Consider the following 13737-nt stretch of genomic DNA (forward strand, 5'->3'; position numbering starts at 1 on the left):
AAGAATGGAAATAAATAATAGTGATGATTTTTTTTATATTAAACTGAACAAATGCAGAAACATTTTTTTTTATTAAAGTTGGGTAGTCTCATGATACATAAGCAATATTTTCAGGAAAGCCAAGATAGTGGTTAGAAAATCCTAATTGAGCTGCCAAAGCATTAAAGCTTCTCTGACTTTGGCATCACTCTTACTTGGTTTGCAATTATAGCCTAGAGTCCTTAAGATCCAATCCAGGAAACTCATTCATGTCATTTCATTTTATTTAGAAAGTAACTAAAACAACCTGTACTGAGAGGCCGAATAACTTATCTGATCCTATTTCTTCAATTTATCTCAGACTATAATCAGATGTATTTTGCCTGAATGTAATTTTTCATCTCTCAAAGTTCCAATTCATCACTTACATACCTAAAAGTTTCTTCCACAGATTGCCATTTGCTGAAGAATGGTATTTTTCCTTTCAAGAGAGTTCATTGATCCTGGAGGGTTTTATCAGACTCTGAAATTAGGCTGGCTGGTCTCAATGAAGAGTCTGGTAGCTAAAAAATATTCCCTAATAGCCTGAGTGAGGGGGATGCTAGAGCATTTGTTTCCTGAATGATCTCAAACATATCATTGTACCAAGTATTTTTTAAAGGCAAAAGATATTAAACTTTCAAAACATTGTACTACCTACTGGGTTGACTGAACTTGGAATAATCACCTCCAACTGAACTTGGAATAATCACCAACCACCAACAAAATCCACCAATAGTGATGGCATAAATATAGGCAAGTCATTTGGCCTAAGTAGAATTTCCTTACCTTCAAAATTGATTTGTATTATTAGTTTATGTATGTGGGAAAACAATTGGTAACCTAAAGCATTAAAATCATGAGAATTTATGTAATTATTATTGACTATCCACAAATCTCCGAGTTTTCCCTGCTTGATACCAAGTTTTTACTTCAGTTGCTATTCCAGAATCTAATGGTGAAATGTTTTTCAATTACATGATCCAATTAAATGTTGTAATACTTTCCCTTCTGTTGTCCCAATTTTTGTGCAGATTTTGACCTTCAGATACTTTATTTTTTTTTTTATTTTTATATTTAAGGCAGTAGGGTTAAGTGATTTGCCCAAGCTAGGTAATTATGAAGTGTTTAAGGCCACATTTGAATTCAGGTCCTCCTGATTCCACTGCACCACCTAGCTGCCCACTTCATATACTTTTTTAAAAAAAAATTATAAAACCAACACATTAAAGTCACCAGCCAAGAGAATAGTAGTCTAAAAATTAATTTCTGAATTATCAAATAGTATGAAATGAAACTCAGAAGTCTACTGGTTTAGTCTAAGACCGGACCCATACAATCTGGCCCCAGATCGCATTGCCTATTAAGATGGGAAGGACTAAGGAGTCAGTCTCATCAACAGAAGCTTATTCTTCCCGGGGAAGTGATTCCCAGTGTTTGGTCTCTCTGGGTTTTTGATCTGTAGATAACTTGACACAATGGTTACAAGGACATAAGGTACTTTGTACACTTCAGGCAAAACATGCCACTTTCAATGAGTTTGAAATGGAAAGAGCATGGATTCGAGAACAGATCCTAGGGACTATCACCTTGGAAAACCAAAACAAGGCCATAACATCCACTTACCATAGAAAACAACCTGGGTTTTACAGAAAGAAAAAACAAGGTACAATTCAGGGCGGCTAGGTGGTGAAATGGATAAAGCACCGGCCTTGGAGTCAGGAGTACCTGGGTTCAAATCTGGCCTCAGACACTTACTAATTACCTAGCTGTGTGGCCTTGGGCAAGCCACTTAACTCCATTGCCTTGCAAAACCTAAAACAAACAAACAAACAAACCAAAAAACAATGTTGTGATTCAGGGGAAAGTGCACTGGATTGGGAGTGGGCCAACATGGATTTGATTCCTGTCTGGGACACTTACTGTCTGGGGTAACTTGCACATAGGTGGTGCCACAGTACACAGAGCACCAACCCAGGAATAAGAAAGACCTAAATTCAAATCTAACTTCAGATGACCCTGGGGCAAGTTATATAATATTGTCTGCCTCAGTTTCCTCATCTGTAAAATGAGCTAGAGAAGGAAATGGCAAACCACTCCAGAATTTCTGCCAAGAAATTCCCAAATGAGGTCACAAAGAGTTGGAAACAAATAAAAAAAACAACATCCCCTTTTCCCCTTCCTGGGCCTCAGCTTAATCTGTTTATTCAAAGACCTCTAAATTCTCTCTTTCCAATTCTAAATCCATTTTCCTATAAAAATTTAAAAGAAAATATCAAGTTCCTAAGGAAGTCATAACAATAAGAGTTAGGGAAAATGGACTTCCAAAAAAGAGCTCCCAAAGAAAAGAAGAGTAATATATTGCATTATAATTCATTGTAGTTCTTGGCGCTTTAAATCATTCAACTTATCATGAAGTCATCCGAGATTCATTTGCATCAGGTGTGTTAGAAATGCAAAAACAAAAAATCCATTAAGAAAACATAGAGCTATTACATCATGCAGAATTTATAGGCATCCCAAAGGGAAATGTTCTAGGGAACGTGTAATTAGTTTAATGTCTATTAACAGATCTTCTGATGAGCACAGCTAGTAAAAGCATCCCATGAGAATTCACAGTAAGGGCATCTGACCTGCATTATTGGTTCTTAATTTAATGGTGGTTAATATGTTCTGCACCGATAGTTAGGATCCATTTAACACAAGCAAAGTAATTTAATTCTTAAATAGTGAATCTTACATTTGTTATCAATGGGATATGTGGGATAGGACATATTTTTGTATATTTTTGGTCAACAATTTTTAAAACAATTTTTCTAAGGAAGGAAATAGGAAACCAAGAGAGAACTTAAGATGTTGGGAATATCATAAATTTGGAAACATATTTAAAAAGCATCCATAAAAACAATGACTCATGGTCAAATACCCATTCTAATTATATTAGATATCATTCTACTAGGTATTTCCCTTTTCCTTCTGCCTTGACTTCTCAGTTGTTAAGATTTCCCTAGAATTCATAATTCTACTGCCTTAGAAATGATCCATTAACTTTGAAGTATCAATTGGAAGTATTCCCAAAGAATGGGTTCCAACTGGAAAGTTTCTCAACATTCTAAGGGCTCAGGAATGACAGACAGCATGGAGGAGACAACTGGGTCATCATCTCCAGAGTCTGAAATACATCAATGACTGTAAGAAGGATGAGACAAATTCATTTGGTTATAAGAACCACTAGCCAGTATATTTTTACATTACTTTCAAGCTATTAGCAGGCAGACTCAAATAGGATGATCATTTAGCCAAGTTCCTCTTGTCTAAATGTTTTGAATGAATCTGAAATTTCACTCTAACAGATGTTTAAGATCATGTCTCATCCAACATATCACAAGAGAAAATATTTTCTAAAGAGCCTTTTTAATATCTTGGTTGTTTCTTTTTTAATTACTGAAATGTGATGGTTGTAAGACAATCCACGGTAAGACTGCGAGATTTGATGATGAATTATTCTATTTTGGGGAATAGCTAACTTCAAGTTGTTGCTATTATGTGAGAAAAACACATTAAACTGATCAATTGAAGATGGGCACAAGGCTTGAGTGATGACACATTTAGCGACATAACAAAGCAGTTAAGTAATTTTGGTACTTTGTAATATTGAGCGTAGAAATTATTGTAATTCATGTACCTGATGAATGTGCTACTAAAATGATTTCTAATCAGAGGATCACAGAATCAAAGACTCAAAGGGATCACAGGTTTATAAATGAGAAAACAGGAGCCCAGAGTTGGAAAATAACAGGGTCTGGGTTCTGAAAACAGCACTATCCACAAATGGTGAAGATTTTTCTTTTTGATGTACCATTACAATCATATGTAGCATGCAATGTAGGTTTCCAATACTGAGGCATGAAAACTGTTCAATTTGAAATTAGTGCATTTAAAATGGTTCCAGGTCCAGAAATAGAATTTACAGTTTAACTTGCACTCTCATTAGACTTTGTCTTTTGCCTAGCTGGTACTAGCCCTGATTTGCAATCTCTAGAGAGGAGGTGGGAGTGTGTGTGGGGTGAGGGGCAGTAATACAAAAGTAGAGTTTTAGAAATCAAATTACAAGTTCAAAGTCAAGTTTTAGGGGCAGCTAGGTGGTTCAAGGAATTCAGCATCAGCCTCGAAGCAGGAGAGCCTAAGTTCAAATCCAGCCTCAAGCACTTACTAACTTGGGTGGTCATGGACAAGTCACCTAAAACCCAATTTCCTCCCTCCCTCCCCTCCAAAAAAAATTCAGTCAAAGACAAGTTTAGCTCTAATGTTGATTGTTCATCTGTGAGGCTCATATAATCCAAATATAATGTAAATGAGAGTTTTTGTCTATTTAAACAAGAAGAACCTACTTATAGAGATCTTTTTTAAAAAAAAATTGCAAACAACTCCATTTGCTTATATCTCACTGTTAAGTTAGTACGCAGAAAAAAAAAAGGCTACCTCTAAAAAAGATGAAAGGGTGAAAGAGGACTGAAGGAAATTCTCCAAGTGATTTCTCAGCCCCCAAGTTAAATTGAACCACAGTTGCTCTGCTGCTCCCCTTCTGTTTTGTGCCCCTAGCATTGAAGCAACTAAAAAATCAGAGGGAAGCAAGAGAAACTAAAATTGTTTCCTGTCTGGCTCTAAATTAGCCCCTCCATGCTTTGTGTCTGGAGGGGGTACTCTCTCCCTTAAACATTGATTTCCCAATTCCTCTCATACTTATAAGAACCAGGTATCCTTATCTCAACCCCTGCCAGTAACTTATAGTGCAAGGACACTGATTTACTCCTAAGGATTTTGAGACAAATTCTACAAAAGAATTAAAACATTACCTGCACTTTGTAGAAATGTGTTCCAATTAAAGGTGACATTTGGCATCGTTGAAATTCCTAAATTCAAGGGAGGGGGAATAAAGAAAGACATTTCGCTTGAACCAGATTATGAATATATAATTAAAATTATCTTGTTATACATTTGAAACGATGACACCAGTTCCCTATATGGCAGCTAGACTATCTATACACTTTACAAATCCTCATTATTCCTTGCAACCACAAATGAGAAGCTGCTGAGTTTTCTGAATTCCAGGTACTGATTTCAACTTTCAGAGTCATAGCCAAATTTCGAACATATCTAACCTATCCATGGAAAAAAGGAACTAATTGATTATTGTCCACAATAAATTACTTAAAAATACTACAGGATTAAATATAAATGACCACCCAGGGAAAATTCTTAGTCTGGATTATAAACTACCTTTTAAATATCACACTACAACAGTTTTTGCTTGCCTCCTATGAAATTTCTATAAATTCACTTGTTTCTGTTGAAGTTTAAAAATCTCACTTAATACTTAACCATGAAACCCAGGGAATTTACAAGTAGCTGAAAGTTCACAGGGTAAATTAACATCTAGGAGGTTAGAAATGGAAGAACCTTTACAAGTCATCATGTTTAATGTCATCAACTTACAAGAAAGTAAACTGAGGTTCAGAGAAGTGAAAATGACTTGCCAATATCATTCAGCTACTTAGCAGGAGAGCAACCAGATATTCTTCTCTCTGAAGCCTTTTTTTTACATCAGGCCTATGATTCTTTGGAAATGTTTTTTCTAGTAGGAGATTTAGACCAATATACCCTAGGTTTCTATCTGTTCTTTTGTTATAAAGGATATGTATAAAATAGTTATTAAGGTCAAAAGGTTCATTCTAGGTACATTGAACTGGAAAAACTTAAGGGGTCCTTGAAACCATAACTTTGGAATGACCTTCTTTCAAATAGATCTCTCTATTATATAATGAAGCCCATTTTTTCAATTATTAAACATTTATATGTTTCACCTCACTCCATTGGGAAAAAAAAAGGAAAAAGAAGCTCTCTGTAAAAATAATTACCACAATTAAGCAAAAATTACCATTAAAAAATGTGTCTCCAACTGCATTTTGAGTCTCTCACCTCTCAGTCACAAAGGGTCCCCATTCCTCTGCAGTGATCCTCTACAATCATCACTGATCATAGTAATTATGAGAGTTCTTAAGTCTTTTAGAATTGTTTATTTTTCCAGTGTTGGCATTTCATGATATAAAACATTCTCCTGATTCTAGTCTATTTTTCATTGATGGTACTTCTAAAATAATATATTTTCAAGTAATTCTAATATTGAGTCCTCTTAAAATATAACAGAAAAAAATGATGAAAATGAATCTAATTTTAGAACTATGATAATAGAGGGAATTATAGGTTTTTTAATTTCAAAGAAATTTGACTATGGAAGGAAAAAGAGACAAAGAGGAAACAGGTTTTCATCACTAAGAAACTATGAGTCACTAGAGGAAAATACCCTTGAATTCTGGGTCAATTCAATCCTAAAACTATATTCAACAAAAACTTCAAGAGTAAATATAAATGAGCAAACAAATAAGTAAATGAATGAATAGCTAAATAGCAAATACACGAATGGATAGAGAAATAGATGAATGAATGAAGATAAATAAGTAGGTAAATGAATAGGTAAATATATAAAGGTAAAAGGAGAGAAATCATTTTTTAAAATATTTAAAAATCCTTACCTTGATTTTGGACATGGACTTTACCCTTAGCATGTGGCTTATGAAAAGAAAAAAAGAAAAAAATATAAACATGATGACCCTTAGAGTAACATTTCAACAATACAGTAAAGTAACCAATTATACAGAAAATAGTTAACCAAAATCATCTATGCAACTATTCAGATTTTTTGACATTTATCAAAGCGAAAAGCTATCCTGGTATTCAAAGACACACACACACACACACACACACACACACACACACACACACAAACACCACACATATCTTTGTTAGGCCAAAAGCATAGTAAAAGGAATGACCTAAAATGAGAATCAAGACATGTTACAACAGACAACAACAAACTTGATGATTTTGTATTTATTGGGCTAATAGAAAAGTTAAATAAGCTTTGACAGAGTACATGCCAGCAACAAAGAACATCTATTTAACTTGATTCAAGTGAAGAGAAAAATTTTCAGACAGTTTGCTATGGGTTCCTTGCTTCATTAGATTAGGGTGGAGTTTCCCTTTAGGGGGAAAAAATAAAAACAAAAAACAAAAAGTCTTTTCAATATAGAAAATATCAGAGAGACCAAATTACCACCTAACATCATTGACTCTTTTACTATGTTCCAAAACTAGATGTTTACTTTTGCTTTTGGGTTAAGGCAGTGGGACTCCTCGATTAGCTACCAGGGAGGGAAAAAAAAAAACATTTTTCAGATTGACTAATAGGTGTATTTCAAAATGAATTCCAATATAAAATCAAGTCTAGAATAAAGACAGCATTTAACAAATAAGAATATGAAAAAGTCACATTTTTCAACTACCAAAGACTCTGGGTTGGTGTCAGAAATATGATCAGAGATTATAGCTATATGATATCAAATTCAGAGAAAAAGTCAGCCTGGATGTTGGAATGCTTGGTTTCACATCCATATGATGACTGATGAATCAAACCTACAAATAATCTTGGAATTACATAAACCTCAATGGTCCTGCCTCTGGTGTATACAGTGCTGTCTCCAGAAAAGGGGGTCCTTTAATTTATACTTAAAAGCAAATTCCAATTGGGTGGTTCTGCCCCCCCTGAAGAACTAAGTTCTAATTGCTATTATGTGAAAAGTAAAAGTAGAAAAGAAAGCATATAAAGGCCACCTGTATAGGGGAGATAAGCCATTTAAGCCTTTGGCCTCTTGAATATGGGGCACTGCAGGCTGAGGGGCTGGAGAAGATAAAGAATGGCAGGATGTTCCTAAGCCCATCAGCATTTCAGCAACCACTAGAAAATTCATTCTACTAGTTACTTCCTCAATGAAGATGCAGCTAGCAGAAATGCAGGAGGGCATAGAACATGACTATATATAGGAAAATATTATTGAAACCATCAGTCATAAAATCTCCCTTATATGTTGTGTTAGATATATGCAACAGGAAATTTTAGGGAAGAAAGCTTCAAGAATCAAGATGGTTCTAAAGATATATGTTAAACTATGGTATAATCTTCCTGACAAATGAAAGTTTACTTTACTTGGGTGAAGGGAGATAAAATTCTAAATGGTGCTGGAAACCGAGATTCTCATTCATATTGCTAATTTTTTAATTGGATTTTTGTAAGTGTTTAAGTGACTTTGCCCAAGGTCACACAGCTGGGTAATTATTAAGTGTCTGAGGTCACATTTGAACTCAGGTCCTCTTGACTCCAGGGCCAATGTTCTATCCACTGTACTACTTTGCTGTCCCCACATTGCTAATCTTCAGTCCTAAGATAGACTTAAAAAAAAAAGAAATTAAGAGTTCCAAAAGTTCCTTTATAAAGGAGGAAAACATGGGGTGGGGGAAGAATAGGACTAAGATAAGGTACCATCATTGTTTCAAGTTATTTGTATACACTATCACTAACATACTTTTTAACCTACCAGGAAAAAATAATTCAGCACAGAAGTGGAATCAATTCATCTTTTTCAAGTCTTTGGTATTTGTATAGCAAGTTCTTAAAAATTATAGCAGTCTTTCACCAAAATCTGTTTTGCATGTGGTAAAAATTGGGATGGGGAGAATGAAGTTCACTTAATTTTGCAGTAACACATGGTTTTCAAATGTTTATTTTAAAAAAAGATTTTAATATCAACTAGAAAAAATAAGAAAAGAAAGTTAAGGGGAAAAAAGATAAGACTGATTATTTTAATCTTTATAATGAAAGAAAAAATGCATACAATCTAATAAAAGCCAAAAAGTCGATATTGATTTTTAAAATATTTTATATATTAAAATGTCCTAGATATAGATTACCTTTCTTTGTTCTTTTCTTATTTTCTCATCGCTTTCTTTGAAATAATATAACTCTGTCCTAGCATAAGGTTCATCTAGCGACTATATTCTCTAATTAATGTAGAAACCATAAAGATGAATGATTTAAATGATTTCTGAAAGAGATTAAAATAACCCTCATCTATACTTTATGAGTCAATAAGATACTGTTGTTTAATTTGATCCATTAAAAAAGGTTAAAAGCCTTTTGAAATAACATGTGTGGCAAGATGGAGAAGTAAAAGATATTTTTGAACACACCTATATTACTTATATATTATGATTTATCACAGAATAAGTGGCATATGTATATATACTCAAGTAAATGTATCTCCTCAAGGTTACTTCTTAAAATATATTCTGCTGTTGATTAACAAATACAAACATTAGAAAAAGAATAACTTTAAAGTGTAGTGTACTTTGACCTAAAGATAAAAAAGCTATTTGTTTAAAGAGTCAAATACTCTTTATCAAAACCCCTATTTACCAAGTTTTAAAGATTATTCAAAATGTTTTTTTCCAAATCTGAAAGGGAATTTAAATGTAATGCCTGCATAAGATCTTTATAATTGCTTGTCAGTTATCAGTTCGTTAAACTGAAAATAACCTGCAAATGGAGACAATACATAATATTCACATTTCTAAAAAGGATATATGCAATTTTAGTAATTTCCCAAAGGGCTTAAAAGTGATTTTATTTTAAAATCAGTTGAGAGATTCTGATTAAGTTTTGACTTAAAGAAATGAAAACTATAATAAATGGTGACATATTACTAAATGTGTCTCTATTATAGAATTAAGTAACTCACAGAAATAGATGTACATCTCTTTAGACCCTCTCTCCTCACCCACCCTAGGCCCAACCACACATTTTTTCCTTCCCTTCCATCTATCTAAATGCAAGTAAAAGGTAAAATAAACCTCTCTAATCTACCCTCATGGCCAGGAAACTAGCCAAAGGAAAATATTTCAAGTAGGGAAAAAGAGAGAGAGTAGAAAAATGGGAAGTAAATTCAATGACTTGCTCTGATCCATAATGAAACAAACAAGTGAATGGTTTTAACACCGAAGCAAGACCCTGGACTCCATTAGAAACCAAGTATTATTATATTGTATATAAATGTTCCTCCACAGTAGCAGAAAGAAGATGAAGCTACATACATAGGGGTCAAAGGAAAATTCCAGAGAAGTATGTGACATTTTAGAAATCTAACTTGTAAGAGAAAATAAGTATGGAAAATTACTCTGAGAATGTCTTAGAAGGTGTTTTTGCCTTTCCTCTGCATTGGCACTTTGGGTCCTTCCTATTGAAACATTTTCTGTGCATTTTCAAGGTTGGAGGTCCAGACAAAATGAGGTGTTTTTAGGTAAAATAGCCAGGAATTCTCTAATTAGTTTGGAACTTAGATTCCAGAATTTTCACATGGAAAAAGACCATTTGGGACATTTTCATAGCTCCTCCAACCAATGTTCTCATAAGAGAGAATATGTATTAAATTTTTCTCAAACCAGAAGCTTCCTAAGATACGACCAATCCTTGAGGTTTCACTTAAAAAGAACTTAGAAGTGGTGTTGGTATAAAAATCTCCTATTCCTGAAGACAAAAAAAAAAGGGGGGGGTAAATTCAATCTATGAATGAATGTATGAATGTATATATGTACATATATGGACTTGGAACTTGGTAGTAGGGTATTGTGGTTTTTGTTATTGTCTGATAATGAGATAATCGGTTGGTTAGTTGGTTCTTGCCCATTATTATGGAAGAAGACCAAAATGGCATTACTATGTTTGAGATAATCAGATGACAAACAAAAACCATGCAGGAAAAGTATGCCAAGAAGTCGTTAGGGCCAGCATGCTGGGAATCAGTAGTAAAGCAGCTCACTTAGACTAGCACCATTTATTAGGTTGACTTTCTGAGCTCACCTGTGATATGAACTGCTCATGTAACAGCCAATGAAACCTGTCTTGCTTTCTGCATATCAGTTTCCAGAAGAATTTTTATGAGTTTATATACAGATGGAAGTAAATTGCGCTTTTTGAATTGCCTGCAATAACTACTGCAGAAAAAGTAATTTCAATATAAGATGCAGAAGGAAATATAAATGGCCAGAAGGCTGGAAAGGAGGCTACATTTAAAAATAAATAAATTAAAATCATCCAAGAATGTATCTTAATACCAACCATGGTCAATGCATTCAGTGATAATTTCCATTGTTTTGCAATGTTCAAATACAAGCTGATTTTTTTTTACATTTTTTACAAGGCAATAGGGCCCAAGGCCACACAGCTAGGTAATTATTAAGGATCTGATTCCAGATTTGAACTCAGTTACTCCTGACTCCAGGGCCAGTGCTCTATCCACTGCATCACCTAGCCGCCCCACTAGTTGATTTTTTAACAAAAGAAATTCTTAAAAATAACATTCATTCATTTTTTCCTCCTGTATTAGATTCCTATTTACTATAATGATCTTGAAGATCCTTTCCCCCCAAAATAAATACTTCTAAATCCCTGGGCCCAATGATTTCTGTTTAAAGTTGAAAGCCCAAAACAGACATAGAAAATTCCAAAATGAGAAAGGGGGGGATAGAATTAATGAGACCGTATTTGCATCCTCTTCATCCCATTAGACTGGATCAGGTGACATTTCTCATAAGCCTGTAGGTTTTGAAATAACCAGAGGCCAATGCCAGAGAATCTAGGTCATACATAGATTCAGACTTGAAGAAACCTTCCTTTGTGGAAGTGGTTTCAGGCAGACCAAAGAATTTTTTTCCTCCTATAGGTGAAGCAGTTCTCAGAATTAGACACAGTATTATAAATTCAGAAAAGCAAAGTACAATATTTATAATATGCAGCAACAAATCCACAGCAGCCATTCATCTATACTCTCAATTGTGGGTTTATGAAATGCTAATTGATCAGGATTTTATATTATTAAAAGGTTTTAATTATACATGATAATTATATATTTGATAAGAATTAGAAATGTATAAGAATACATATAAAATGCTACAAAAATGATAAAGATATACAGTAGTTACCTTTGCCAATCATCACATTACATGAACTGAATTTATCCCAAAATTAAAGGCTACTTACTATGCAACATCATGGGATTCATAATTTATTATTAAATACAATCTTAAACCAAGGTGTTCTCTACACAAATCTAAAAGATGGCTTCATGATTTGTGCATACCCAGTGGAAAATGACCACATACCAACAACCCACCAGAATTGTCTAAGATGTCATTTTTTCCTTTGGTAGTAAATTGCAAGGGAAACCTCATTTTGACATTTTTATTAGTATAAGTCATCTAATATTAACTATTATAGCAGAAACTACTTTAGAAAGATAAGGCAAGTGTTACCTTTGCCTTGGTAGAGCTCCTGTATATGTAAAGAGATAGATATTGAAAAAAGGATGAAATGAAACTATGCAGTGACATAAGTGAATGACTTGTTGAGTTTTATACCAGCAGTAAATTCATTATCAATGACAACATTTAAATATATTCCTATTTAAAGGTTACATAGATAGGTCTGCCTACTTTAGGAAGACAACATCCCCCCCCATACACAAATTTTTAACTAACATGTCAAATTTATAAATACATAAACATATGGATATAAATGCACATGCTAGAATATGTGTTTGCACACGCTAGAATGTGTTTACACATGTGTTGTGAGATTGAACCTATGAGTCGATATCAGAGGGAACACACAGGGAAGAAAACTCCCTCTACCAATGCAGTTCAATACTTTCTTTGCAACTCAAGAAATGTCCAGGGTACTCAGATGTTAAGATACTTGCTCAGAATCACACAGCCAGTATAATTCAAGAAAGAAATTTGAAGTCAGGTGGTCATGGGTCCAAGCCAGTTATCTATCAACTAAGCTATGCTGCTTTGTGTGTGTGTGTGTGTGTGTGTGTGTGTGTGTGTGTGTGTGTGTGTGCGTGTGTATGTTATTCCATTTGATATACATATATATGGAAAAAATATTTTAATTTTGTATATATGTAAATGTAATTATATGGAAATCTATACAAAAACTAATTTATAACCTATATTTAAGTCTATTCATAAAGACCCATCAAAGTCTACATATAAAACATCTCTAGAGAGAGAGAGAGAACCACATTTATGCAAACACATACATATTTCCTACTTAGGAATCAGGAAAGTATCCAAAGAAAATTCATATATTTCTTTTGTCAGGGGTTAATGGGAATTAACTGATTTTTATTATGGTTTTATAATAATTAAGGGATTAGTTCATCCATTATGCAGTAAACCAAATCCATTCACTAATTAGAAGTATTACAAAATTAAAACTCTAGCTGATGATAATGCAATTAAGAATCAAACAGCAATTACTCTAGCATCTTGTCACTTTTAAGATTATAAAAAAAGAATAGATTCTTTATAGAAATTACTATGCAAGTGGTTTATCCTCAGAAACAATTATGGGTTGAAGTTTATGTACATCTTGTTGCTGTATCATTCAAAATAAAAGTAAGGCACTCTCATGGATTTAACTGTCACCTCTCTGTTCGTGATTCCCCAATCTCTGGTCTTTGTCTTCAGTTTTGGCCTTTCTCCTGTGCTCACCAAATGTCTACTTGAGATTCTTCCATCTTGGTGTCTTATCTGCACTACAAATTTAACATGTGCAAAATGGAAATGTTAATTCTATGTGTCCTTCCCCACACTAGGAGCATCCTTCCTCCCCTTACCACAAGAAAAAAAAACAATTCAGTTCCTCCTACGAGTGTCTCTATTTCTGTTAATGGTACCACAGCTTTCTTAGTCACTCAACTTCAA

At 33.9% G+C, this 13737-nt stretch overlaps 1 protein-coding gene across 3 annotated transcripts in view; it reads right to left on the minus strand.

The window, feature by feature from the left end:
- Positions 1–13737, minus strand: part of GLT1D1 (glycosyltransferase 1 domain containing 1) — a 106364-nt gene that overhangs the window by 58627 nt on the left and 34000 nt on the right. For 2 of the 3 annotated variants that reach the window (XM_074205325.1, XM_074205324.1), the window contains exons 5-6: positions 6612–6648; positions 4875–4931 (exon numbers count right to left, since the gene is read on the minus strand). The exons of the other annotated variant lie outside the window; for it this stretch is intronic. In XM_074205325.1, the coding sequence (XP_074061426.1) occupies positions 4875–4931; positions 6612–6648 (94 nt within the window). The remainder of the gene's footprint in view (positions 1–4874; positions 4932–6611; positions 6649–13737) is intronic. 3 annotated transcript variants of the gene reach the window in all.

The sequence above is a fragment of the Macrotis lagotis genome, chromosome X, assembly GCF_037893015.1.
Source record: "Macrotis lagotis isolate mMagLag1 chromosome X, bilby.v1.9.chrom.fasta, whole genome shotgun sequence".
Taxonomy (NCBI): domain Eukaryota; kingdom Metazoa; phylum Chordata; class Mammalia; order Peramelemorphia; family Peramelidae; genus Macrotis; species Macrotis lagotis.